Raw genomic sequence first — 27,791 nt, forward strand, 5'->3', positions numbered from 1 at the left:
ACAAAGATCCAGACCTCTGCTGTAGAAGTCTATGTATTTCAGCATAAACATTCCACAATCGTATCTACAAAAAATGCAGAGTCAAAGTTAACGAATGTACTACATATATGGATGTATGAGCTTAGATGTAGCTGACATCTTTATAAGGAAGACGATACCCATTTCTCTGCATTGGAAGGTCCTGGACAAATTCTTGTCTCCATCCACTTACATCAAGGTCTACTTTACTCTTGTCATTAACTTCATCCACAAAATATCTAGCCTGACAAGTGAAAAACTACAGTATCAGGATATATATGTTACAACACAAAAACAAAAATTGTTTCCTTACTTAAATAACATTACCAGTGCATCGAGGATTTTAGGCTCCCTTCCTTTGAATGAGTCAAGATACTGGAATTTCCGGTCCTTTATATTTATTACAGCCAAAGTCCAGTGGATGTTCATATGGATAGGGATAAATATCTGACAACAAACAAGGTCTCTTAGACAGATGGTATGATGAATATAGAGTTTGGGTATCTCAACAAGGAGTGTAATATAGAGAGTGATAGCAGAAGAAGCACACAACAAGTTTACCTTGTCACAGTCTTTGAGATAGTAGCCCAACCTCTTCATTGAAGTCCATCTCCTGACTGCGCCGTAGTTGTATCCAGTCCCCGAATTAACTAACTGAGGTGTGATTTAAGGTTATATCTTCTTGTCAAAATTCATGAGCATATTATAGGGGCTAAAATCTCAACTTCATATAGAAGAAATGGGTATAACCTTAGTGAAGAAAAATGTATTGAAAAAATGACATTTTAGAAACTTCTTTGGTTCTCTAGCTTCCCTTTCTTTCAGCAATACCATATAAAGATTAATGACCTGCACAGAACAAAGTCCAAGATTTTACCAAATCACAGAGGTTCTAACAGGACAAAATATATTATATCCAATCTCTAAGAAGAAATCACGTGAGATTTAAATGCGTTGACTAACCTCATCGTTCAACCATTCACCTGGTTTAAGACACCTCAGGATTTTCCCTGTAATGTCAATATTCGAGTTCTCATGTGCAACCAAGATGGTCCTGCAGTGAGAGACGTTCATAGCATTACATAACAAAAACAAATCTGTATTCTTAGAGCAAGTAAATAAGAGACCAAAAATGAAAATCATACGAGTCATAAGCCGAGAATGCACGCTTGACCACTGTTTCCTCCTCTCTAGAAAGAGGCAGAAATGCTTCACGCCGTACATCCTGAAATAACAATCAAAGTACAATGAAGCATAAAAGCTTAAACTTTAGCCACATCTATAAAGACAAAAGGGAAAATAGCCAAACGTCTACTGGTTCTTCATCTTGTTTCCAAAACGAAAAAGAAAAAGGAAACAAGCTTCGCAGTAAAGCACGGCCTCTCTCTTTCAGAGAATCACCATAGCCTCTGGCTTTCAGTTTAGAAATCCGGTGCTCAGCACTCTCAACAGCCTTTCTGTCTGCTTCATAACTCGTAACATCAGTCACAGGGAGATTCAAAACAAATGAACTATTAGCTTGAGAACCATCATCCACCATAAAGCTCCTATTTTTCAGATTAACAAATCCGTTCCCCATCTCTGCCTTCTCATCCACCTCCATAGCCACGTTTTCCACACTCTCCATACTATTATCACTAGATATCATTTCCACATCTCTACACTCATCGTCAACATCAATCACTTCTCTATCCGTTCTATAAGGCAAAGGCAAATCAAGTCCATTTCTTTTAAACAAGTCATAGTTCCTTGTGAGAAAAGCAGCTCCAAACCCATTACCAGAAACCTGCCGTGTGCTACGATCTCGACCGCTCTTCAGAATCCGCGAAGGCCCATGAATTTGTCTCCGCAACGGAGATTTCACTTCTGGGTAACGGTAATTTCCAGGAGCCATGACTCTTGATGAACGTAATAAACTGAAGAAAGTGGAGTTTTCACAAGGGTTTAAACCACCACCGCTGCGTTTGTGGTTACTCATTACTGTTCTGATATAGAAGTAACCATAACCCTACACACGAATTTAAAACCAATCCCACAAAACTGAAAGGTCGAAAACAAAAAAATCCCAAATTTAGGGTTAATTGATTTCGATAAAATAACTCGGGAGCAAGCAAAGTTTGAATACACACTGACGTTTCCGACTCGCAACGCTCCCGATGACGACCCGGACAAAATAGGGTAGACCCGGCCTGAATTGACCCGGGAGGTTTTGTTTTGGAAGAGAAAGGACAAACTCAAATTTGTTGACTTTTTCTAAAACCCTCTAGATGATAGGGAGGTTTCTGGGTCTTGTTCCTCCGATTCGGCTAAACCTATGTTTTGTTTTGTTTTATTTCATCTCGTTAAAGTTAAACCCTCTCTACTCTCTTCTCCTGAAAGCTTGGCTTTTTTTCACTTCAGGGAGTTTCGTTAAACATAAAAGCTTTGATTTTTATTTCTTTTAATTGGTATCTTCTTCGATCGTGTTGGATTTTGAGATTAGTCGGTTGTTTGAAACTCGGAAGTCAGGAAGATGCAGATGCGGATGCTACTAAGACCAGGTAAATATGCTTTTGTGCATTTCAGTACCTGAGCTGAATTGTTGTGGCTTCTTTACAGTACTGTTGCTTTAGAAACTGATGAATCTCATATGAGATTGTTCCTGATTTGTGTTATGTTTGTCTCTGTAGGTATTATACTTCACACCGATACAAAATCCTCTCGTGTTGTTGTCAGAGTTTGTAAGCAATTATCATCTTTGTCTGATAATGGCGAGAATCATGAGAAACCGTATACATTTGAGGGTAATAGGCAAACTGTTGATGATATTTGCAATGTTTTGGAGACTGGTCCATGGGGACCTTCAGCTGAGAATGCTCTATCTGCTCTAAGCTTTAAACCACAACCAGAATTTGTCATTGGGGTTTTACGGAGGCTGAAAGATGTTAACCGGGCGATTGAGTATTTCCGTTGGTATGAGAGGAGAACCGAGCTGCCTCATTGTCCTGAATCATACAACTCCTTGCTTTTGTTGATGGCTCGTTGCAGAAATTTTGATGCTTTGGAACAGATTCTTGGAGAAATGAGTGTTGCAGGATTTGGTCCTTCTGTTAACACTTGTATTGAGATGGTTTTGAGCTGCGTTAAGGTGAATAAGCTTAGGGAAGGTTTTGATGTTGTGCAGATGATGAGGAAGTTCAAGTTCCGACCTGCTTTTTCAGCTTATACAACTCTTATAGGTGCTTTCTCAGCGATTAATCATTCTGATATGATGTTGACTCTCTTTCAGCAGATGCAGGAGTTAGGATATGAGCCTACTGTTCATCTCTTTACGACATTGATTCGGGGATTTGCCAAAGAGGGTCGAGTTGATTCTGCTCTATCTTTGCTCGATGAGATGAAGAGCAGCTCTCTTGATGCCGATATCGTTCTTTATAATGTATGCATAGATAGCTTTGGTAAAGTGGGCAAGGTTGATATGGCATGGGAATTTTTTCACGAGATTGAAGCGAATGGTTTAAAGCCTGATGAAGTCACTTATACTAGCATGATAGGAGTTCTGTGCAAGGCAAACAGATTGGATGAAGCTGTGGAGATGTTTGAGCATTTAGAGAAGAATAGACGGGTACCTTGCACTTATGCTTACAACACTATGATTATGGGTTATGGTTCGGCTGGAAAATTTGATGAAGCATACAGTCTTCTAGAGAGACAGAGGGCAAAGGGATCTATACCGAGTGTGATCGCATATAATTGCATTCTTACATGCTTAAGAATATGGGAAAAGTGGACGAAGCTTTGAGAGTGTTTGAGGAGATGAAAAAAGATGCTGCTCCAAATCTTTCAACCTATAATATTCTCATTGACATGCTGTGTAGAGCTGGTAAACTTGACTATGCTTTTGAGCTACGTGATTCTATGCAGAAGGCTGGTCTATTTCCTAATGTTAGGACTGTGAACATAATGGTTGATCGGCTCTGTAAGTCCCAAAAGCTTGATGAAGCATGTGCTATATTTGAGGAGATGGATTATACGGTTTGTACGCCAGATGAGATTACATTCTGCTCCCTCATAGATGGCTTAGGGAAGGTCGGAAGAGTTGATGACGCTTACAAAATCTATGAGAAGATGTTGGATTCTGATTGTCGTACTAACTCTATTGTTTACACATCCCTGATAAGGAACTTCTTCAACCACGGTAGAAAAGAAGATGGACACAAGATATATAAGGAGATGATTTATCAAAATTGTTCTCCTGACTTGCAGCTTCTGAATACGTATATGGATTGTATGTTCAAAGCTGGAGAACCAGAAAAGGGAAGGGCGATGTTTAAAGAAATAAAAGCCCATCGGTTTGTCCCAGATGCTCGAAGCTACTCGATTTTAATTCATGGACTAATAAAAGCAGGGTTTGCAAATGAAACATATGAGTTGTTTTATTCCATGAAAGAGCAAGGCTGTGTCTTGGACACACGTGCTTACAATATTGTCATTGACGGTTTCTGCAAGTGCGGAAAAGTTAACAAAGCTTATCAGCTGTTGGAGGAAATGAAGACAAAAGGTTTTGAGCCAACTGTCGTTACGTATGGTTCGGTCATTGACGGGCTTGCAAAAATAGATCGGCTTGATGAAGCTTATATGCTCTTTGAGGAAGCAAAATCAAAGAGAATAGAACTAAACGTGGTAATCTACAGTAGTCTTATTGATGGGTTTGGGAAAGTTGGTAGGATTGATGAAGCTTACCTTATCCTGGAAGAGCTTATGCAGAAAGGATTAACACCTAATGTCTACACATGGAACTCATTGCTTGATGCATTGGTCAAGGCTGAGGAAATCAATGAAGCCCTTGTCTGTTTTCAGTCGATGAAAGAATTGAAATGCACGCCAAACCAAGTTACTTACGGTATCCTAATAAATGGTCTTTGTAAGGTCAGGAAGTTCAATAAAGCCTTTGTCTTTTGGCAAGATATGCAGAAACAGGGGATGAAACCTAGCACTATTTCTTACACCACCATGATATCGGGACTTGCAAAGGCTGGGAATATTGCAGAGGCTGGGGCGCTTTTTGATCGGTTTAAGGCAAATGGTGGTGTTCCAGACTCTGCTTGTTATAATGCCATGATAGAAGGTCTGAGTAACGGGAACAGGGCAATGGAAGCTTTTTCTCTTTTTGAGGAAACACGTCGAAAAGGATTACACATCCATACTAAAACCTGTGTTGTTCTTTTGGATACTTTGCATAAAAATGATTGTCTTGAGCAAGCAGCTATTGTTGGCGCTGTTTTGAGGGAAACAGGAAAGGCACGGCATGCTGCACGGTCTTGGTAGATAGTTATCGAGAATCTCGTTTCTTGCATAGGAAAACCAACCAAAGACGTTTTGGATTTTGTCTGATTGAAGTGAGCATTCTGAATACCAAGTTTCTGGCGGTGACAATGATTGTTTAATATCTGTGAGTGTTCACAGATCGAGAAAGATGGGTGTCGTGCCTGCACTTTCAGATTGTTATCATTGCCATTTTTGCAGGATTTGATTAGAGACTATTGCTTGGTCTACAAGTCGACTTCAGTGGATGAGCTCTTATTTATCACAAAGGTTGTATATTCTCTGACGTAAGAGTCAGCTCCTTGTGTAGTGTAAGAAGCAGAAATCTTAAGAAGATTGTGACTATATAAGTGAATTTCATAAGAAAATGTCTGTGCTGCTCTGTCTTACATTGCATTATAACAGAGCACCAGTTTGATCTTATATGACCTGTTTCTTTTAAAATTATGTTGTGCTACTTCTGTAGATCTGCGGCTTTTTCTGGAGATGAGATATAAACCTCCTTCCAACTCATTTTTGGCTCACTTTTTTACTTTCATTAGCTTAGTCTACGTCTACTTTAATCAACCTGAACTCGATATACAATGAATATTATGATTTTTTTTAATCAAAGAACTTGATTCTTGTTTCATTTGGTACATTGCGTGTGGATGTTATTAGAGTATAAAAGATCATGTGAGTAGATATTAAAGACACCTTTAGCTTAAATAATTGGTAAGTTAAATGTGAAAAAAAAAACACACATACAAAGGTCCAAAACACACCAAAACTCCCAAGACACCAAGAACATTTTTCTTTACCTTCTCGACGTTACAAACAAAAATTCCAAGTTATACGACTGGTATCTAAAGATGATATCATCATCGCTCACCTTCATTTCACTTATTAGCTTCTACAGCTGGGTACTCGGATTCTGTGGCGGTTGTTGCAGTAACTCTTCTTCTAATTCATCGTTTTGTGTTTGTATATCCTGCTAACAGTAAATGCATATATATCAATACACGTTAAAACAAAAAAGCATCCATACCTATTCTATTTGCTGAATGCAATTTTACCTGTGTACTTAGCTCCGACTGTGGTTGTAGAGGTAGTTCTTGTGCAACAGGGTATGCTTGTGGCTGAGACATTCTATAATATGGTTCTTTCAGACACTCCATATGATATGATAATAACTTAATAAGCAGAAAAAGACGCGTAAGTAAAACTTACTGCATCGTACGCTACAAAGTCGTGGTTCCTTTTTAACTTCCCGAAGCGAGGAATGTTATTTGTTTTCACCGTTCAAAGCCACAATATTGGATCTCGAACGAAGATACATGATACATGTGCATAAGCATGAAGGATCACGTGAATCTCCACCATAACGCACGCATGCAGCTCACTCAACGTTTTAATTTTGAAAATTACTGCAACTCGTCCTAGCTAGCTAATTAGTAGTATATGTTAATCAGCTTATATGTTTACATAAGCTGATTCTCTTAACTCGTGCCACAAATCAGATATCATGTGTACATCAAATAACACACACACACATACATAAATTCGAAAGGCAACTCCATAATTTATATGACGTCTGACTGGTCCACGAAATACAAAGCTTACAGATTATTAGAAAAATTCCAATTACAGCTACGGACGGCCCCCATCGGATTCCTCAAATCTACTCTCTGGCACACTCCACTGAAAAAACAACAACAACAACAAAGATAATGCAAATGAAATAAACGCAGTAGTCACAGTGTGTCATCAAGGAGCTTCTTGATTTTTGTTTTTACCTTTCGTAAATAATCTTCTATCTCATCTTCTCCTAAAAGATCCTGGAGGGGATGTTTTGTTACCACCACACCTTAACACCACACACACACACACACAGTCACACACAATTAAACAAGAAAGTTTAAACAAATTCAATTCAGGTAAGAGAAAATTCTCTCTCGCTCTCTCTGGATCCATATCAAACAAATATCCCCCCATCAGGTAAAGACCTCGTTTTACTAAACCACTACGATTAATGGTGAGCCATAATAAAACCGTCCTGCCCCCGCTCTTAAACTCTACCAATCACAAATCAGAGATTTTTGTTTTAGTTACCTCTCCAAATACAAAACACAACCAAAACGAACCGATCGAATTATATAGACCCGAGATAACTTTACCGTTAATACTACCAAACGATGATGAAGACAAAGTCCCGCGAGAGCGAATCGATCTCCAGCCCTGTTAACTTTTCGTCAATTGATCGAAACAAGAAGAAAAAAACAAGCGGGGGTGGGGGAGATAGTAAACATAATAATAATCATATTTCTCGATCGATCTCTTACCTAGATCTCAGATTCGGCGTCATTGCACTGAAAACTAGGGTTTCACTCTTCTGTCTAAAAACTAATCTCTTATGTTATTAACATTTTTTGACAAAAGTAATTTTTTTCTTTCTTTCTAAGATTTACATAATTAATCCCCTTGACATATGAATAAATATTAAAACTTGAAGGTAATATTTGTAATAGATTCACACAGCAAACAGTTAAAGATTTACATTAACCCAAACAATCCCGTTTTTATTTGGACCCCAAGTGTCTATCGCGGAGCATTTACGTGACAGCGACTGTTGATCTGCTTAATTGGTGTGACAAAAAAAAAAAAACGCAAACGCAAACGAATTTGTCACAAACAACGTTGGTCCAAGATGAACAAAACTAGATAAATTGATTGATACGTGTAAAATAAATTAGAACAGAAAATTATAAAGGGAGTTTGAAAATTCATCTTAAACTCGATAATAAACAATGAAAAACAAAAACTTGAAAATAAACCCTAATAAAAAACTAGTTCAATTTGTGTATAATAATCTAAATAAACACCTTTTATTTACATGGGTGTCCTGCACTAAAAGAATGAGTGGCCAATCTTCTAAAGCGGATTTGTATATATTCTATTTCTTTTTCATTCAAAGTTTTTTGTTTACTCGGTATAGTTTTTATGGGGACTTTGGAAGTTATGTAATTTTAGTAATCTAATTGTGATCAATCCATTTTAGGACCCCATTTAAATGTACATAATCCTGCAACTAACATATATTACAACGTACATAGTATCATTTATCAATGTGGAACGATGAAATGTGCTATATGTGCTAGATTTTTTCCGTGGCAATTAACTTGCTACAAAAGCTTTAAATTCAAAGTTTGCTTTTTCACGATATTACTAGTGCCTATGTAATGATTAAAATAACTGCAGCTAGCGACAAATAATCTCTTGATACGTTCTGTAGTGTTTATATATTCTATGTGAATATAAAAAATTTAAGAAAGTGAAAAGTTATTTTTTTTATTTGGTTGGTGGGGTGTTTAATTTCCTGCATGGTTCCTCTAGGATTCCAACTTGTCCCAGCCTTATATATAAAGGACCACCAAACACGGCTGACACGCACGGTGGATCCGGAGAATTGATCGGGACCTTGAGTTTTGAACCCTAAACCATCAGACTCTTCTTCCTTCACATGCTTATGTATCTTTAGATATATACACGCAAAATACATCCCTCTCTCTATCTCTCTCTTAATTATCTCTCTCTATCTCTCCCTAGCTAAAGAATCATAATGGGAGGTTCGTGGCGTTTCTTCTTTAGCTTCTTCGGCAGCTTCAAGGCGTGGTGGCGACGCAGACAGAGATCAAACCAGGCAGGAACGGATGAAGAGATGTATGGTGAAGATAGTGAAGCCAACTTCTATAATTGGTACCTCGTCGAACCAGCTATTAACCGGAGATCCACTGATTTTACCAAAAGGTTCCACGAGACTCGCGACTGATTCTTCTCTCACCTTTTCAGCCTTCACCAGCTCCGCAACGTTAATTTGTAGTCTGAAAGAAAATTTGTTTCTTTCTTTTGTTCTTTCTGTTTTTGTCTAGCTAGTGTATATGTTTTCTATGTGATTTTAATAAACATAATCATCATTTGGTTAAGTCTGTCCAGTTTGCTTATGTGTTTTTATCTATATATATACAATACGTTATCATTGCATACAATTCATATTTACACTTTCACTATGTTTGGTAGAACTAAAGTATCAAACCGGTTGGTCGTCTTGATTTTAAATGCGTAATTAGCCACTTTAGCCGTGTCTAAGTGATTTTACGGCGGAAAAAAGATTGTTAGTTAGATGGAGTATGCGAGAATGCATGGTCACACATTCCAATGTCAAGTATAATATTGTATTCTCAATTTTTTTTATATGCATGAACTATATAACGTCATGTGGTTAACATTATAAACATACAATTTTGATATATCGGTTGAGTGACTCCAGCATTGATCAATATTGACCAAAAAATATTTCAATTTTCTTTTTTGGTATACTTTTAAAACCAAAAAATTTAAATTGCTATATGAAATAGTTTATAGTTTTTTAAATTAAGACATATTCTATAATATATAATTAAATATTTTGTTTATATCTTTAGTGTATTCATTCGTATAATTAGTAATTTTAATTTTGAAGCTAAATTAATATTAATAGTCAATTTTTTTACAGTCAAATATATTGTTTTGCAAAATCATTTTTTTGGATCTTCTATCTTAGCTTCTATATATTAAAAATAAATATTGTGTATTTTTGTTGTTTACAATCAAATATATTGCTTTTATTAAATAATAAAAAATTGTATTTAAGTTGTCAAAAAAATGTATTTAAATAAATAAAATAATAAGTTGGTGTTTTTAATTTCAATAGAAAAAATTAACTATTATAAGACTTAATAAAAGTGAAACGAAAAATCATTAATATTTTCTAACATATATAAAATATATTTTCTATTGCAAAACTTAATAAAAGTGAAATGAAAAATCATTAATATCTTTTCAGATATTATAATAATTCTTAATAAAAGTGAATTATGAATATTTTCAATAATTCTAATGATATTGATATGTATTGGCTTTGGTTCTAAGTATTTTTGTTGTAGAAATATTTTTTGTGGTTGAGAATATTAAATAATATTAATTTTATATTTACATAAATTAAGTAATAAGAAGTTGATGTTTTTAAATTAATATTGTTAAAATAAGTAGTTTTCTTATTTGATTTATTACAACAAGATTACCTGGTTTGAATTTAAGTTTTAATACCTTATGAATGATTTTTATTTCAATTTTATTTAAGTTTTGAAATTGAAAAAGGTGACTATTATAAGACTAAATGAATGAAATATATTTTTATTTTGGATCCAAATATGTTTTTAATTATAAAACACCATAAATGATTATTAAATAATTCAATTAATTTTTTTATTTGGTTTCTAATACTAAAAACAAAGTATAAGTATCAATTACACTATTGCTGCACCGGGCCTATTGCTGCACATGGCCTTAGAAGAAGAGTATAAATATTAGATTCCATCTGGATAAGTAAAGAGGCAGGAAAACACATCTTCAACTACCGCTACCTTAGAAGATAGAAAAGGACTCTTACTTACCGTTACACCATCAATTTCCATCAAGTTCCTCACTTGAAACATGCTTATATCAGTTAAACCCCAAATAATTACTTCTGTTTCCCTTCGTCGTTTGATTCAGTTCTTGAGAACCACCAAAATCTTCATGGTACCTCCCATCCAGATGCATCTTCTGCATTCTTCCTGATGTCGAGCCTACACATTCAGATTGTTATAATTGCCATCTTTTTAAGGATTTGATTGGAGACTATTGCTCGGTCTATAAGTCACTTTGGTATGAGCTCTTCTTTATAACAAAGGTTGTATTTTCTCCGACATAAGTAAGAGCCAGCTCCTTGTGTAGTGTAAGAAGCAGAAATCTTAAGAAGACTGACTAGAAGTGAATTTCGTAAGAAAATGCCTGTGTTGCTATGTTTTTATCCCTTTTGTTAAGGTTGTGAAATCCTTTTTCTTTTAAAATTATATTGTGCTACTTCTGTAGATCTGCGGATTTTTCCGGAGATGAGATAAAAACCTCCTTCAAATTCATCTTTCGCTCACTTTTTTTACTTCCATTGAATTCTCTTCCGATTCTTGCTTGGGGTAATTAAAATTATTATTTCATCAACCTGAACTCGATATACAATGAATATTATGATTTTTTTGATCAAAGAACTTGATTCTTGTTTCATTTGTTTACGCTGCGTGTGGATGTTATTAGAGTATAAAGATCATGCGAGTATTTAAAGACAACTTGAACTTAAATAATTGATAAGTCGAATGTGAAAAAAAACACACACACACAAAGGATCTTTCCATGCTCATCATCTAGATAGAACCACACCAAGAACATTTTTTTTTTACCTTTTCGACGTTACAAACAAAATTCCAAGTTCAAATATGACTGAGATCTAAAGAATGATATCATCATCTCTCACCTTCAATTCATATTAGCTTCTAGAGCTGGGTACTCGGATTCTGTGGCGGTTGTTGCAGTAACTCTTCTTCTAATTCATCGTTTTGTGTTTGTATATCCTGCTAACAGTAAATGCATATATATCAATACACATATAGAAACAAAAAGCAAGCATACCTATTCTATTTGCTGAATGCATTTTTACCTGTGTACTTAGCTCCGGTTGTGGTTGTAGAGGTGGTTCTTGTGCAACAGGGTATGCTTGTGGCTGAGACATTCTATAATATGGTTCTTTCAGATCGAATTTGCATGTTGATGATTGGAGAATTCCGCCTTGACTTGCACCGGGACCCCACATTTTAGCTGTTAAGAAAACACAATACTATTGTTATCAGTTCTGGAAAGAAGTTGAAAGTTGGATGATGGTGCTTTCGAATGAGGAAAACGCAAGAAGAAGTAAATCGGACCTGATAAAGTTAGATCTATGGTGTAACTCTGAGCACTGTGGGCTATCAAATGAAGTCTACCAGTGATCTCTTGACCTGCCATTACGTAAATAGGCTGCGAGAGTACACATCTAATTTGGTACCAATGTGTTGTAGGTGCACCAGGAGCAGTTGTGAGCCATCTTTGGACCGTGCTGTTGAAAATATAGTAAAAGAACGAGTTTGAAATAAAATATTCTTCAACTGCAAAGACAAACATGAAAAATAAGAATGAAGAAAAATAAGAAGCAAAGTTACCTCCCGTCGAATAGAACGTCGAACCAGCAGGCAAGTCCATGCAATCTGGTGCACATGGAAGCCGTGAACTTCAATGGGATATCAATCTCGTAAAAATCTTCTTCCTGTGAAAATGAATTCAGGGGTAAAAATGAGATTGAAAGTCATTCACGTGCACCATGAAAGATCAAATTTCGTGACATAGAGTGGAACACTGAGGAACAGTCTTAAGTAGCCTAAGTACCTTCATTTGGGTGAAATCTACCATGTGAAACATCGGAGGAGCCACTAATACTCTCGGATCAAATGCATCAACCACGGGCTGTGAAATCAATAGATATGATTCATTAATACTGGTTATGATGAGAATAAACAAATACGTTAGTGGTATAAATACATATTACAAAAATGCTTGGGTGATAATAGATATACCTGAGAAAAATAACCTTGGTGTGCTGATCCATATAGAGGTGTCAGATCAACTCCATAATAGTTCTGCTGTTGCCAAAACATAGCCTGCATAGAAAAGGAATGTGTATTATTGAATGATTGAGACTGAAAACCAAAATCAAACTAAGCTAGCAAGTTTTGTGGGAAACAATTCTTAGTATAACCAGTGGCATTCCGTACCTTATTTGCCATCTCAATAAATAAGAATTCATCGGAAAATGGTGCCATGTGAATCCTACAGAGATAAAATTACATGAGAGTGACGACATAGTAAGAAATAAAAGAAGTAAAGGCTATCAAAGGTTACTTTACCTTCCGACAGTGGGAAACATTTTGCCCTTGGGAGACATAAAACGATCCCTAGCAATTACATATGATTCTAACATTCTCTCGTTGACCAATAAGGTGCCTGGTTCAGAACATAAGACATGTCATTTAAATGATTAAAGGAACTTTCAATCACTAGTGATCTTTTCTCTGAACAAAGTTTTTGCTGGTCTAAAGATTCTAAGTTTCCAATTTTTTAGGAAAAATACACATTTAAAAGTCTGTCTCTGAGACACATACCCATCGGTTCAGATATCAAAATATCTGCTTTCTCAGGCAACTCGATATCCTCAACTTTACCCTTAATGACCTACACTTGTGCCAGTTTCAACATCATCAGAAAAATGCATCTATCACAAATATATATGATGATCAAAACTGAATTAGGAGTCTTACTGTGATCCGTTCAGCGAATAGTGGGTTTCCAGCAATCAGTTTACGTGCATACTCAGCCATTTCTGATGCTTCAACCGCATACACATGCTTGGCACCAGCCTAATTAAGCAAAAAAAAAAAATATGCATCAAGAAGACAGAAGAAAAAATGCACAAGTACCATAACCACCTGATAGCTATGACAGCCGCCGTCACCAAGGTATATAAGTAGAAGATAGTTCACATTTACTTTGGTATTTCTGTCTATTGCATTTAGGGATCATCAATTCTACTCGGTGGATTAAGGCAAGGGTAGGTTGGAATCAGAGATGTAATTGTAAAAGAGAGCGAGGACTTCTCAGTAAACAACTCCCCTTTAGTCTTTATTCATTTTCTAGCTTTACAGATAAAATTCTCCCTGTCTATCAACCTATTCTTGTTCGAGCATACCAAATTCTTAATTCTGTAACCTTTAGCCTAAATATTACCTGGGCAGCAAACATTGACAAAATGCCACTCCCAGCACCCACATCGACCACAATACGACCAGCAAAATCTGAACGATTCTCCATGACTGCAGCGTAATATGTACCTGAAGACATGCATAAGGTTCATAAAGAGCTATTCCAGGGCAAAGAAACGGTGAAAAGAAAACTGAAACAGTTCTGAAACAAACAACACATTGAGGCCAGATGTTTTACCTGTCCTCACATAATCTTGAAGCATATTTTGCTGATGTAGAAGTTGTCCATAATAATGGAAATACATTTTTGCCGAGGAAGCCTCTATCTTATTGTCAAACTTGCTTTTCTTAGCTGAAACTGTTCCATTTTGCAAGGATGATCCTAGAAACGAAAAAAAAATGAGTAGACAGTAAAGGAGACTGCACAAATATTATGCATAGATTTTGAAATCGGCAAAATGGTAGTGAAGAGTGGATAGTGAATGCACAAGTAGCCAGAACAAACTTAAATTCTGGTATAACTAGTCTAAAATGGGTTTCAGAATCTTTCGTAAAAGCGAACATAACGCATACATGCTAATACATCTCTAAATGATACAAAGGCTCACCTTGAACAACAGCATCCTTTGTCCACTCTTCAAAAGATTCACAAAAATCCTTGCTATCCTTCTCAGTTATAAATTTTATATTGACTCCTTGGGAAAATGATTTCTGTTTCCAAAAGAAAACTTATTTCATGAATCATGAAGAAAAATAAACCAAACATCTTGTAACACATTATTGATGGGCACATAAGGATATATCAACAAGGCGAAACAAGATATTCAATTTCAAGAATAACAATAGAAATTTATCTCAAAAGTAGTCAAACAAACGTACCTCCTCTGATGAACTCGAACTATCAGATACACAGATGAAATGGACTGGCCCCAACTTGAATAACTGAGGAAGAAAAAAACATAAACAAAGATGAAATACAATCAACGCATGCCTTCTCAGACGTAACAAGACCCCAATAAGATTATAAAACATAAGCCAAACGAACTTTACCAAAATTCAATTTTTTCAGAGTTTAAAATATTTGCTTCAATTGTAATATTAGTATGAACCCCAGACAAAATGGTGAAGCAACAATGTGGAACGAAGTAATTTCTAGAAAATAACAACAGAGTTATGTTTCTTCCAAAGAAACCGTTCAAAAAAATCTAAACCGATGAAGAACCAGGGGAACAGTAACATAAGAATGTGAATCGACATTCACCTGAGCAGAAGCGAGATCAAAATTGAAGCAATGGGTCGAATCCGATTGCAGAAATCGGAGCTCCGTGACTCCATCAACGCAGGAAAACGTAGCTACAGCTGGAGAGGACGACGAAACGGAAGAAGAGGAGAGATCAGTGACCGATTCTAAAGAGAACTCCATCTGCTCAAGCTTTTTCACTGAAGAGACCTCCATTATTACAAAACACGCTACGAAGAATGTACAGATAGATACAGTCTCCTCTTCTGTTGTATGTGTAAACGAAGCTTTTAAGAATTTTAGGGTTTTTCTGCCTGAGAGAGAGAGCTCTCTGAGAGAGAGATAAAGCCGCCAAAAGGATTAATGAAACGGTGGTAGTTTCGTAATTTACTACGACTATAAATGTCTACTTTTAAGCCATGTAACCAAAGCCTCCTGACATGGGACTAATATCGAATGTGAGTGATATTAGCAATATATGTTGCACGAAAACTCTTTTTGACATTGATTTTTTTAGAAACACGAATCTGTGAAAATAGACATAATGGAAATAAATAGAAATCCATGAAAATACGGAAATAAATAATAAAAACATAAGTTTTTAAAAAAAATTGTTTGAAAACACGTTGGAAATTCCGTTTCCATTTTGGAAATACTAACGGAATTTTTTAAGTTTAAAAACTTAATAAATAAATATTTAAAATATAAAAATTAATTATACATAGAAATATATAATATTTTTAGTGTTTTAATTCAATTATTTAATATTTATGTTTTGAATTTTTGTTGTTTCAAATATTCTTTTTGATATATTTTAATATGGTGTTTTATTTTTTTGTATATATACATATGTTTCTAAAACGTTTTCATTTCCTATTTTCTTTAAAAAATCGTTTCTAGTTAGCAATTTCATAGATCAAAAAGTTGAGTGTCATGGGATCAACGAGTTCTGCTGCGAAAATAAAAAATCTCGCATTGGTTTGAAAACGAACGAGATTTTTTATTCTTCATTACAAAAAAGAAGAGATATCCAAAATCATCTACTTTAAAAAAAAACTAACCAATACATATCCTAACTAAGTAGCTTTGCAGGTTTTTTTGTTATGACCTAGTCCCTTGCACTTGCTACACTGTAGCTGACGTTTTATCATGTCCAACGGCTCAACCTTCTTCATTTTCGGTCTCCCCGGTGTTCTCCTTGTTGGTGGAGGAGTCACGCTAACTAACCCCTCGGGAGCCTCGTCCAGCATCATCCTGTCCATGTTCGGCACAGGTTGAATCGACTCTGCGTATATTAACCTGTGACTCTCTACTGTTAAGTATGTAGAGCAATACTCATACGGGTTTTTCCCTATGCATTGAATCACAGCAAGCGCATGGCTACAAGGTAACCCAGTTAGCCGCCAGGTCTTGCAGTCACAATCACACTGGTTGATATCAACTATGTTGACTGAAGAAGATTCTCCTCCGTGAACCTGGAATAAGCTACCTTCTGGTGGTGAAACTTGAAGTGATTGCGCAACTTCTATTTCTTTCTGTAACTTCTCCTCGTTAGATGGTGTTAGAGCTGTGACCCATTCCCGTGATTCAACCTGATGGGTATAAATAGATTGCATCATCTTTGCTCGGAATTCATCAATCATTTGGGTAATGGGAAACTCATGTGCTTCAGATACCCAGCTGTAGAAGTCTAGCCCAAAGGTTGAGTACATCTGGTTATATCTCTCTCCTTGGAACAGCGCATTTGCCCAATGGTGCGGTTCATTTTCTATAACCCAGTTGTAAGCATCAGGAGATATACTTTTTATATTCTCCAAGGCACTGTAGTAACCCTCTAGTGTTGTTGCATATGCCACAGAGTAGAAATCGTTGAGCATATACCGTCTTGCTTCATTAGAAAACTGACCCTTCAAGTCCACATTTAGTTTTTCAGCGAGCTGGCGTAGACAATATGCGTGGTGTGCATCTTCAAAGACCTGCGCTATTGCATTCTTCAGACCATTCTGGATATCTGCAACAAATGTGATTCTTCGCGACTCAGACAAAGCAGATTTGAGTTGTTCCAAAAACCAAAGCCAGTTGTCTTCTGTCTCTGAATCCACAATAGCAAAGGCTACTGGAAATATGCCATCTTCAGCATCGCAAGCTGTTGCAACGAGCATAACCCCTTGGTATTTTGAGTTTAAGATAGCGTTGTCAAGGAAAAGAAGAGGGCGGGAACCTTGTTTATACCCAGATATTGAAGCATAGAACGATATGAAAAGACGATGGAAGCTCGAATCTTCTTTTGTCATGAAAGTGGCAATACTGCCAGGATTTGTCTCCTTGATCTTCTCACAGATTAAGGGTAGTTGACTATACGACTCTTTATAAGAACCTTGGAGCTGCTCTCGGGCAATCTCTTTTGCTCTCCATGCCTGTGAGTAATTCAATTGAATACCATACTCTTTCTTTATGTCCTCAGCAATATCCTTGGGCTTGTAGTCTGGGAAGGCTTTCAACTTCTCTTTCAAGATGGTTCTTACCCATCCTCTAGTTGCACGGTAACCAGGTTTGATGACTGCTCTCTCACACGTGTGCCTCGGGTTCATTTTCTTGATGCATATCAACTGAGTGGTTGATAGCCTCGCTGCAGTGATACGCCATGGACAACCTTGAGCTTTGCATTTAACAGAAACTCGATGGCTGTCATTTTTCTTGTATCTGTAAGCAAAACCATGGGCGATTGAGTACTTGTGCAATGCATCTCTGAATTCAATAAAGGTATTAAACCGTTGATCAACACCCGTGATAACGTTTTCCCACTGCTGTATCGCTGTGTTATGTTTCTGATCAACGAAAACAAAATTGCACGGCAAAGGACTATCATCAGGCATATCCATTTCAATTTGAAAATCTTCTGTCATATCTTCCTCGACAACATCTCCTGCAGCACAAACTGCAGGTACCACCCCTTCTGATGCTGTTGTCCTACTTGACCTGTAAAAGAAATTCACACATTAGCTACTTTCTTTTATCTAATTCAGGCATGATACCAATTGTGTTTCATTAAATTATTTCATTAGCTACAAACAACTTAGACACAACCATACAATTCTCTAACTACGACCAGCTCAATGGACCAACACAAGTTCTAGAACAAAGGGACCATTACAAAGGAAGTAAAACAAAGCAAAATAAAACATCTACCTACTGGCTGGCATGGTGGATAGATTTTTGGCAGCAGCTTCCTCAGGAATGACGAAGATCTCGACAGTCCCTGCATCAGCAGAAAAGGTGACCATGCGTTTGAAATCTTTATCCTTAGAGATGGTAATAAGGGTCTTCTTGTTTCCAGGGAGAAAATACTTTAGAGTCATTGTCTCCAAACCAAACCCAAAATTTTCAGCCAACTCTGACTTGAAATCACTCATTGAAGTGTTCTGATCAATATCTATCGCAAAAGCATCGCCACCAGAATACGATAACGATCCATCTTTAATAGTCACAAACTCACCACCTGACTGACATATAGCTATGACTTTGTTGGTGGCCATGAGCAATCAAACCTATAAAAAACCAAAACCAGACTCTACATTACACACCTCTTTGCATAAAAACACGAACTTTCAAATGTACACAATTTTAATCAAATTCAGCCGACGCCATGGTGGGCACAATAAGAAATCGAATCGTATACATAAGTTAGGAACCCTAATTTCCAAAAACGAATCCGAAATTGAATAATATAGATCACAATTCTGATATCAGAAACGACGATCAGAAGGGGATAAAAAAAACAAACCCTACTAACGAACGGAACCAGCTTAAAATCATAGGATTATAAAGTAGCCATTAGAGTACCTAAAACAGAAAGCTCAAGAATTGGGTTCTCTGTTCTGAGAAAACATTGAAATTGCCGAGCTTTTTCTTCTTCTACAGAGTGTCAGAGATAGAGAGAGTTTGAAACTTTCACGTACGGCCCAAAAGAGAAAAAATGGTGACATCAAAAGTCAAAACGCTGCGTTTTAGAACGTCTTAGAAAATAACTTAACAATTAGCGTAATCTTTGTACTTGGTGGATAATTTAACGATTGGGCCCATCCATCGGGAAACTCAGTTTGCAAAACTAAAACATGTTGTTGAGTTTGGGACAGTGCACTGCATGCGATGCGTGAGAAACTCGATAGAGACTTTTTTAGCAGTTTCGGTATTGTAATTACAGTGCTTAAATTGGAGATCGATCATACTTGGAAATATTTGTTTACTTTTTTATTTATTTATTATCATTCATATCATTGAGAAATACATGAGATTCTAAACCGGTTTGCTACCAGCAACAACAAGCAATTTGAAAAGCAAGTTTTTGACAACCTCCTAATTTATAACCTTGCATGATGCAGCTCTTTCTGCATGAATCCTCGTGACATGGATATGCCCTATCAAAACATTGTTTGTGACTTTGTCCTAATTTATTCATAAAAAAAAAATCATTAACAAAATTGTTAGTAAAACAGTAATGATCAGTTTAATATTTAGCATGCAAATTTTCAGTACGAATGCCTCAAGTGGTGAAAAGTTCATGAATGTTTAGAGAATTATTTATCGAATTATTAAAGAAAATTTCTGCATTTGAGTAAATCTTGTTTAACAAATATATATGTTACCTGAAATCACGGGCAACATGATGAAGAAAGCAAACATCATCAATGAAAGTAACATAAGACATGAAAACTTCTTGGTTGCCATAACTTGTTTGAGGATGCAGCAACTTATTTTTGAATATTCTTCAATCTCACGAACAAACAAACCTATATAAAACAATGGTAGAATTAAGATCTTCTGGTAGATGAAGTATTTTAACAATTCATACAAAATTTAACATAATTTTATAAGTAGATTTCCAGTCTTTATGATATTTTGCTTGTTACAAAGAACTGATTTTGTTGGACTCTTATGTGTATACAATATGTGTATAAATGCATACACATAAGAGTCCAACAAAATCAGTTCTTTGTAACAAGCAAAATTTACAATATGTGTATAAATGCATACACATAAGAGTCCAACAAAATCAGTTCTTTGTAACAAGCAAAATATCATAAAGACAGTAAATCTACTTATAAAATTATATAAGATTTTATAAGATTTGAATAGAGTTTTGTGTATGCATGGAAAATATCATAAAGACGGTAAATCTACTTATAAAATTATATAAGACATTCCATAAGATTTGAATAGAGTTTTCCACAAAAGAAAATTAGACTAGAAATTTGGTCAAAATATTCATAAATTTAGAATGTTTCCATTGGAGTTTGTGTTGACATGTGTTATTATGTTTTAAATTTTTAATTAAAGAAAAGGCACTTGGTCATCTAACTATTAATATGCTTCCATACAAAAAAAAAATTATATCGACTAAATTTTTATTACTTCGATGACTAAATTATATTGACTAAACTAATATTTATTAGTCTACTTTTTGTATCTTTGCCCCAACTCTTTTTCTGTAAAGGCGGAGAAGATATATATAGCTTCTATGACAATTGAACAAACAATTTCAGATGCAGAAGTAAACAACCTGCAAAAAAAAGAATTGTTTTGTAAAATTGCAGTCAAGTATGGAAGAATATCAAATGTAAGAAAAACATTAATTGTGATTTGGTAACTAACATATCTCCAAAAAAAATTATCTTTCTAATTAATTATGTACGAAAATTACTAATTAATTTTAAAAATTTGTAAACCAAACAGAATTTTAAAAAGTAAGAATTTATATATAAGTATCTAAATTATTATTTTAATAACTATATTTGAAAGATTTTGTTAAGATTTTAAATTATGAATTTCCTATCATCTTTTCTTAATTTTATTTACAAATTATTTTGAATTATCATATAATACATATGATAAATAAATATGTAGATTGTGATTTGAATTTTTTTAAATTAAGATATATTACTCAATCTATAGATAAAAAAACGTGTGTTTTAATGTTCCACATCGCTGGATTGGTAAATCTAAATTTATGTGGTTGATAAATTAATAATTTTATTTGCTCAGAATTAAAATATAATAATTCTACTTTAAAATATTTCACAAAATAATGATGCAAATACAACAAACAAAAAATATAAAATGGTAATATACATCAAACACATTAAAATATTATAATATTCTAAAATATTTAGTATTTAAAAATATATATGTAAATTTACCAAACAATTATAACATAAAATTAAATATTGTCTCAATTCTCAAACAATATAATATTTGAAATTATATATAACAATAATTTATTATTATATTATAAATTTTGGAAAAATATTGATCGGGATATCTCCTAATAACTTTGTTATATAAAAAAGCATAATTCACAATAATTGAAGAAAACTGATTTGGTAGGTTTTAATATTTTATAGAACTGTGTCATAGACATGCTTTGGTATTATTTTGGTCCGGTCTGATCTAAATAATCGCCATACGCACCGTTTTACTGGCCTTGTCCTAATCAGAAATTCAGAATCATCGGATTACACGACTCACACAGAGGACAAGCAGAGGAAGAAGAAGAAGAAAAAGAAGAAGAAAAAGAAGAAGAAGAAGAAGAGGATGAGTTGCGCTACACCAGCGCTTCCTCCTTCACTCTTTACTAATGGGTCTCTCTCGTCTCCTCAGAATGTCTCCGTAAGCTCCACAGATACAATCTCTTTCTCCGAGTTGCGACTTCTCTGCTGGCTTTCGAAATGCCAAGAAAGTCTTATTTCATGATTTAATCTGAATTTGTGTGTTTTCAGATGACGAGCTTAAACAATTTGGTTAAAGTTAGTGATTCTGGTGGTTTTAAATGGCGCCTTGTGATAGCCTACGATGGCACCAACTTTGCAGGTTCGTTGTGTATTAGTTCGTAGCAATTCAAAAGTGCACAGTCCTAATCCTCAAGGAGTATATTTTTTACCTATACTAGAGTTGCATCATAGACTCTAGAAGATTCTGTTAAAGATAAAAAGTGTTACTTTCTTGAAATTTCACTTTGAATCTGCGTGACAAAGAGTGGAAGAAGAAATTGTTTGTGACACTTCCGTCATTGATGTCCGATAACGTTTCTTATGGCTCTTGATGTCCGTTATCTTTCTTGTATATTTGAAAGCGTACCTCAAGATTTCTCCAACTTTGTAGTCTTTAAGTTTTGGATTTTGCTCCTACCTTGGACCCTTTCTATCATTCTTGTTTCCTTACATCGAATTGAATGGTGTGTTGGCTTCAGGTTGGCAGTATCAGGAGTCACCACCAACGATCCAATCAATGTTAGAGAAAGCCTTGATTCATATAACAAAGCTCGAAAGGAAAGAGCTGCATCTTGTTGGAGCAGGCAGGACCGATGCTGGTGTTCACGCTTGGGGTCAGGTTCGGCTTATATCCCAAATCTCTCTTTCTGAACTCTTTAAGAAATTTTGATCTGACCACAAACTCTTTGGCCAATCTTGTTTTTTTCTTCTTCAGGTAGCTCATTTTGTCACTCCTTATAATTATACTAGTTTGGATAGCATCCACGCTGCTTTAAACGGTCTTCTCCCTAAAGATATCCGTGTCAGAGAGATGAGTGCAGCGGTTCCTGAGTTTCACGCTCGCTTTTCTGCCTCTAGCAAGATTTACCGCTATCAGATATACAACGACACTTTCATGGACCCGTTCCAGCGTCATTGGGCATTCCATTGTGCTTATAAACTGAATGCTTCTAAAATGCGGGAAGCTGCTAAACTTTTTGTTGGAAAGCATGATTTCTCTGCATTTGCTAACGCTACACGGGAAGATGGAATGCCTGATCCTTTGAAAACTATATCCCGCTTTGATATCAGTCAAATGGTAAAATTTCTTTATTCTTGAAAAAGTTACGAAAAGGGTCATATGCTATAACCTTTGCTATGTTTGGGTGTTTAGGGATCTCTTCTACAGCTTGAAGTTGAAGGTTCAGGCTTTTTGTACAGACAAGTGAGAAACATGGTTAGTTCTGTGTTCTCTTTAACGATGCTTGACACGGCGAAGTAATGTTTTTAGTCTGCTGAGTCCTTTCCACATTTGCAGGTAGCTTTGCTGATTCAGATTGGAAAAGAAGCATTGAATTCAGATATTGTCCCAATGATTTTGGAAACCAAAGACAGAAGGGAGCTTGCAAAGTATACTACTTTGCCTGCACGGCCTCATGGTCTTTGTCTTGTGTCTATCAAGTATAAGGAAGACCATTTAAAGCTTCCACTGGATTGTCCTGTAACTAGTTTTGGTAGACATCACACTATAACAAGATGTAAACTTCCCTTCTATTAAATCATTCTTCTGTTTAACATAAAGAAACTGAAAAAAATCAAACATTGTCTATTTACTTCTCTGCAAGACGACTACAATCTTCATAGGATCAAGCTAGACATTTTGAGTGGAAAGTCCTGATACTATGTCTCAAAGAAACGAAGCTCAACCATGATTTCTTTCTGTTGTGGGGAGAACCAAGCAACAGCCTTGGCAGAAGCAAGCACTTGAATAGCATATTCCATAGCAAATACTGTCTTATCTACAGTCACGGGGGTAGCTCCATTCTTCAGATCAATCTGAATTCCAGACTCCACTCTGAAACTAAACGGTCCAACAATCTGCAACCAAATCCGTAGAATACTATTACGAATCAAGTAGCTGAAACTATGAATTTAAGAATTTCTTTTTGTCTGGTAGACTATTTGGTCAGAGCAGAATATACTTTCTTTTACCTGTTGCTGTAACGAAACTAATACTTCAGGGCAGATTTTCTGAAATGCTTCTAAACTAGGCTGCCGAGAATTTAAAAGATCTTGTGCGACGCTAGTGGCACCGGTAAGAAACCTCAAACCATGCGGAAAGTCTAATCTAGCATGGAAACGGGTGAGATCAAAGAAGTTCTTCTGGAAGCTTCCATATTGAGCTGTGAGTGATGCTCGCCCTAAGGCATCAGCCATGAATCCGGAATTTACAGATGGAATATGAAGAGAGAACCCTCCAACACCCTCAGAATCATTCTCAAATTTCGATCTGATTGAATTTTCACCATATGCAGCGGTCATCACAGAGCCTGTGGGATTATTAATGAAACTTATTATTAACACCAAATAGATTATCAAAAAGACCAGTGCTTCCTAAGCAGAGTGCTCACTCAAACATAAAACTTTCAATCAGAGGATAACAAATTAGCTATTCAATAGCCGTAAGAAACCAAAAGATCCTACAAATTAACTTTTTGCATCACTGGTTTTGTCACATCAAATATTATAGTTGCAGAATTCAGATGACCAGAGTAGCACAAAAACGTATTAGAGAAAACACAAAACTTCCAGTCTTGAAATTAAAAATACTTCTGAAGTGAGTCGAATAAACTTATACTTACCGATAATCCCAGATACTGCAACATGAGGACTACTAAGGAAGATGTCAAAGGGCTTGCAAGTTTCGAGCTTTGGGGTGGTACCCCTCCAGAGATCCATGTTTGACCTATAGGAGACTGCAGATTTTAGAGACAATCCAGGAAGCAGAGACGGTGGAGGCACTTCCATTGTATCAGAATTAAACTTCTTGGGTGATCCACTGTTATGGTGTAAACATAAATGGTAACTTAGACCAGACTCAGCAGGAAGAGAAGCTAAATCTATAGCCATTGAGAGTGGCACATCCCAATATTCACCATGTTTATCCACAAATAGTCCAGGCCAAAACGCCTCTGCTGTCAGATTGTGAAGAGGAAACTGAAACCCACGAAGGAGAAGTGAATCAGAACAATGGAAATCACAAGTCTAGTTCCGTAGCTCTGTAGGATAATATGACTGACCTACCAGACCAAAATCTCCATATTCCAAAATCAACAAATAAATCACATATCAACCAAAATTGAGAAAGATCAATAGCATCAAACAAATAAAAAAGAAGGCAAGAAAGAAATTGCCTTGTGATTGAAGATAGCCTTAGCCCTAGGAGTCTTCTTAAGATCACCTTTGTAAGTATCATAGCTAAGAAGCAAAGTATCATCTGGTGTTAACAACAACTCAGAGCAAAAACCCAATGCATACAAAGACTTGTCCTTTAAATGCTTGCCAATTGCGTTTAAACGAGAAGCTGCTGTAGACGAAGCCCTTCGACCAAAAGCTTCATTCTTTTTAACCTCCGATACGAATCTCTGAACATTGAATTGACCCAGAAGAGACACAAACCTTGGAATTTCAAAAAAGCAAATCAATCATCGTGGAAACTATCAGGATAAAGTTAGGGTTTTGAAATTGGTTTTAAGTATGTATACCAGTTATTGGAGAAAGGAAGAGTGAGGACTCTTTGAAGAGAGAAACCACCATCGCCGCCTCCATCTCCGGTGTTGGAACGGATAGAGGAGAAGNAGATGGAATATGAAGAGAGAACCCTCCAACACCCTCAGAATCATTCTCAAATTTCGATCTGATTGAATTTTCACCATATGCAGCGGTCATCACAGAGCCTGTGGGATTATTAATGAAACTTATTATTAACACCAAATAGATTATCAAAAAGACCAGTGCTTCCTAAGCAGAGTGCTCACTCAAACATAAAACTTTCAATCAGAGGATAACAAATTAGCTATTCAATAGCCGTAAGAAACCAAAAGATCCTACAAATTAACTTTTTGCATCACTGGTTTTGTCACATCAAATATTATAGTTGCAGAATTCAGATGACCAGAGTAGCACAAAAACGTATTAGAGAAAACACAAAACTTCCAGTCTTGAAATTAAAAATACTTCTGAAGTGAGTCGAATAAACTTATACTTACCGATAATCCCAGATACTGCAACATGAGGACTACTAAGGAAGATGTCAAAGGGCTTGCAAGTTTCGAGCTTTGGGGTGGTACCCCTCCAGAGATCCATGTTTGACCTATAGGAGACTGCAGATTTTAGAGACAATCCAGGAAGCAGAGACGGTGGAGGCACTTCCATTGTATCAGAATTAAACTTCTTGGGTGATCCACTGTTATGGTGTAAACATAAATGGTAACTTAGACCAGACTCAGCAGGAAGAGAAGCTAAATCTATAGCCATTGAGAGTGGCACATCCCAATATTCACCATGTTTATCCACAAATAGTCCAGGCCAAAACGCCTCTGCTGTCAGATTGTGAAGAGGAAACTGAAACCCACGAAAAAAAAAGAAAAGTGAGTCAAGAACAATAAGTATAGTGGACTTCATAAGCTCAGTGACCCAAACTCCATAATCCAGAACGATAATTCAGCCAAGGTTATCACATTTCCAACTACATTGATTATATCGAAAGAGACAATAGAGCAAAAGTTCGATAGCTCTGTAGGATAAACTGACCTACCAGACTTCTTAAGCTCAGTGACCCAATTTCCATATTCCAACCAAAATTGAGAAAGATCAATAGCATCAACAAATAAAAAAAGAAGGTAAGAAAGAAATTGCCTTGTGATTGAAGATAGCCTTAGCCCTAGGAGTCTTCTTAAGATCACCTTTGTATGTATCATAGCTAAGAAGCAAAGTATCATCTGGTGTTAACAACAACTCAGAGCAAAAACCCAATGCATACAAAGATTTGTCCTTCAAATGCTTGCCAATTGCGTTTAAACGAGAAGCTGCTGTAGACGAAGCCCTTCGACCAAAAGCTTCATTCTTTTTAACCTCCGATACGAATCTCTGAACATTGAATTGACCCAGAAGAGACACAAACCTTGGAATTTCAAAAAAGCAAATCAATCATCGTGGAAACTATCAGGATAAAGTTAGGGTTTTGAAATTGGTTTTAAGTATGTATACCAGTTATTGGAGAAAGGAAGAGTGAGGACTCTTTGAAGAGAGAAACCACCATCGCCGCCTCCATCTCCGGTGTTGGAACGGATAGAGGAGAAGGAAGGGATGAGAGGTGCGGCCATGAATCGGTGAAAGAACTCAACTTGCTTTGAGCGAGAGAGATGAGTGCCTCTGGAGACACCTAGAGGAAGAGGATCGTCTGAAACAGCTCGTGCGGTGGCCTCGAGTGTCACCGGAGTTGACATATCGAGGTCCCAGATGTCTCCCTCTGCGACCCATCTTAGTCTGTTCATCGCCGTCGTCTCTGCCGCCGTCGCTCGATTTCTACAACCAGCTGACCTCGAGATGACCAAACAACACAGTCTTACTCTGGATTAGTCCAATACACACCTTGCCGTTTTTTATTTTCATATAGAGGAGTGCCTACCGTTTTTATTTGGACCCCAAGTGACGGAGCATTTACGTGACTACTGTTGTTGATCTGCTAAATTGGTGTGACAAAAAAAACGCAAACGCAAACGATTTTGTCAAACAACAACGTTGCACCAAGATGAACTTAACTAGATATATTGATACTAGTAAAATAAAATAGAACAGATAATTTACTAAGGGAGTTTGAAAATTCATCTTAACCTCGATAATAAACAATGAAAAACAAAAAAAATGAAAAATAAATAAACACCTTTTTTTATTTCCATGGGTGTCCTGCACTAAAAAATGAGTGGCCAATCTTCAAAATGCGGATTTAGATATATTCTA

General features: G+C 36.2%; 6 protein-coding genes, 1 long non-coding RNA gene and 1 pseudogene across 11 annotated transcripts in view; 2 read left to right on the forward strand and 6 right to left on the reverse strand.

The window, feature by feature from the left end:
• The window catches only part of LOC104764398 (ubiquitin-like-specific protease 1A), a 9,333-nt gene extending 7,107 nt beyond the window's left edge, over positions 1–2,226 (reverse strand). The window contains exon 1 of one of the 2 annotated variants that reach the window (XM_010487918.2): positions 1,616–2,226. In XM_010487918.2, the coding sequence (XP_010486220.1) occupies positions 1,616–1,996 (381 nt within the window). In that variant the 5' untranslated portion in view covers positions 1,997–2,226. The remainder of the gene's footprint in view (positions 1–1,615) is intronic. The other variant, XM_010487917.2, reaches the window with a different exon arrangement.
• Positions 4–1,597, reverse strand: LOC104767269 (ubiquitin-like-specific protease 1A; the record flags this gene model as incomplete). The annotated part of the gene is made up of 8 exons (XM_010491316.1): positions 1,334–1,597; positions 1,164–1,255; positions 982–1,072; positions 769–867; positions 580–672; positions 346–465; positions 159–262; positions 4–64 (listed from the first exon to the last, which is right to left on the reverse strand). Coding segments are annotated over exons 1-8 (924 nt in total), but the record flags the coding sequence as incomplete, so codon positions are not given.
• On the forward strand, positions 2,298–5,745 carry LOC104764399 (annotated as a pseudogene).
• On the reverse strand, positions 6,033–7,818 carry LOC104764400. The gene is made up of 6 exons (XR_763750.2): positions 7,644–7,818; positions 7,479–7,539; positions 7,098–7,168; positions 6,532–7,002; positions 6,378–6,450; positions 6,033–6,292 (listed from the first exon to the last, which is right to left on the reverse strand). It is a non-coding gene; the product is annotated as an uncharacterized LOC104764400 (long non-coding RNA).
• LOC104764401 (probable histone-arginine methyltransferase 1.3) lies at positions 11,492–15,608 on the reverse strand. 2 transcript variants are annotated; one of them, XM_010487921.2, is made up of 15 exons: positions 15,265–15,608; positions 14,883–14,945; positions 14,612–14,714; positions 14,242–14,385; positions 14,029–14,132; positions 13,563–13,661; positions 13,407–13,476; positions 13,152–13,248; positions 13,020–13,074; positions 12,822–12,905; positions 12,634–12,711; positions 12,411–12,514; positions 12,135–12,307; positions 11,873–12,030; positions 11,492–11,786 (listed from the first exon to the last, which is right to left on the reverse strand). In XM_010487921.2, the coding sequence occupies exons 1-15, from the start codon at positions 15,457–15,459 to the stop codon at positions 11,709–11,711; spliced, it is 1,605 nt and encodes a 534-aa protein (XP_010486223.1). In that variant the 5' UTR covers positions 15,460–15,608; the 3' UTR covers positions 11,492–11,708. The 2 variants fall into 2 exon arrangements, with proteins under 2 accessions (XP_010486223.1, XP_010486222.1); XM_010487920.2 differs by having other exon boundaries at positions 11,492–11,789.
• Positions 16,158–19,215, reverse strand: LOC104764402. Its single transcript, XM_010487922.1, has 3 exons — positions 19,087–19,215; positions 18,433–18,791; positions 16,158–18,222 (listed from the first exon to the last, which is right to left on the reverse strand). The coding sequence occupies exons 2-3, from the start codon at positions 18,777–18,779 to the stop codon at positions 16,320–16,322; spliced, it is 2,250 nt and encodes a 749-aa protein (XP_010486224.1). The 5' UTR covers positions 18,780–18,791; positions 19,087–19,215; the 3' UTR covers positions 16,158–16,319.
• On the forward strand, positions 21,726–23,589 carry LOC104764404 (tRNA pseudouridine synthase A 1). Its single transcript, XM_010487925.2, has 6 exons — positions 21,726–21,909; positions 22,020–22,110; positions 22,490–22,629; positions 22,726–23,088; positions 23,164–23,226; positions 23,308–23,589. Exons 1-6 carry the CDS (start codon positions 21,835–21,837, stop codon positions 23,545–23,547), a joined length of 972 nt encoding a protein of 323 aa, XP_010486227.1. The 5' UTR covers positions 21,726–21,834; the 3' UTR covers positions 23,548–23,589.
• On the reverse strand, positions 23,525–27,424 carry LOC104764403 (protein TRIGALACTOSYLDIACYLGLYCEROL 4, chloroplastic-like). Of its 3 annotated transcripts, none has more exons than XM_010487924.2 (6): positions 27,088–27,424; positions 25,535–25,583; positions 25,184–25,448; positions 24,632–24,986; positions 23,982–24,319; positions 23,525–23,867 (listed from the first exon to the last, which is right to left on the reverse strand). In XM_010487924.2, exons 1-6 carry the CDS (start codon positions 27,323–27,325, stop codon positions 23,670–23,672), a joined length of 1,443 nt encoding a protein of 480 aa, XP_010486226.1. In that variant the 5' UTR covers positions 27,326–27,424; the 3' UTR covers positions 23,525–23,669. The 3 variants fall into 3 exon arrangements, with proteins under 3 accessions (XP_010486226.1, XP_019097062.1, XP_019097063.1); XM_019241517.1 differs by having other exon boundaries at positions 25,535–25,621; positions 27,126–27,423; XM_019241518.1 differs by having other exon boundaries at positions 25,535–25,598; positions 27,103–27,423.

This window comes from Camelina sativa, chromosome 19 (genome assembly GCF_000633955.1).
Source record: "Camelina sativa cultivar DH55 chromosome 19, Cs, whole genome shotgun sequence".
NCBI lineage: Eukaryota > Viridiplantae > Streptophyta > Magnoliopsida > Brassicales > Brassicaceae > Camelina > Camelina sativa.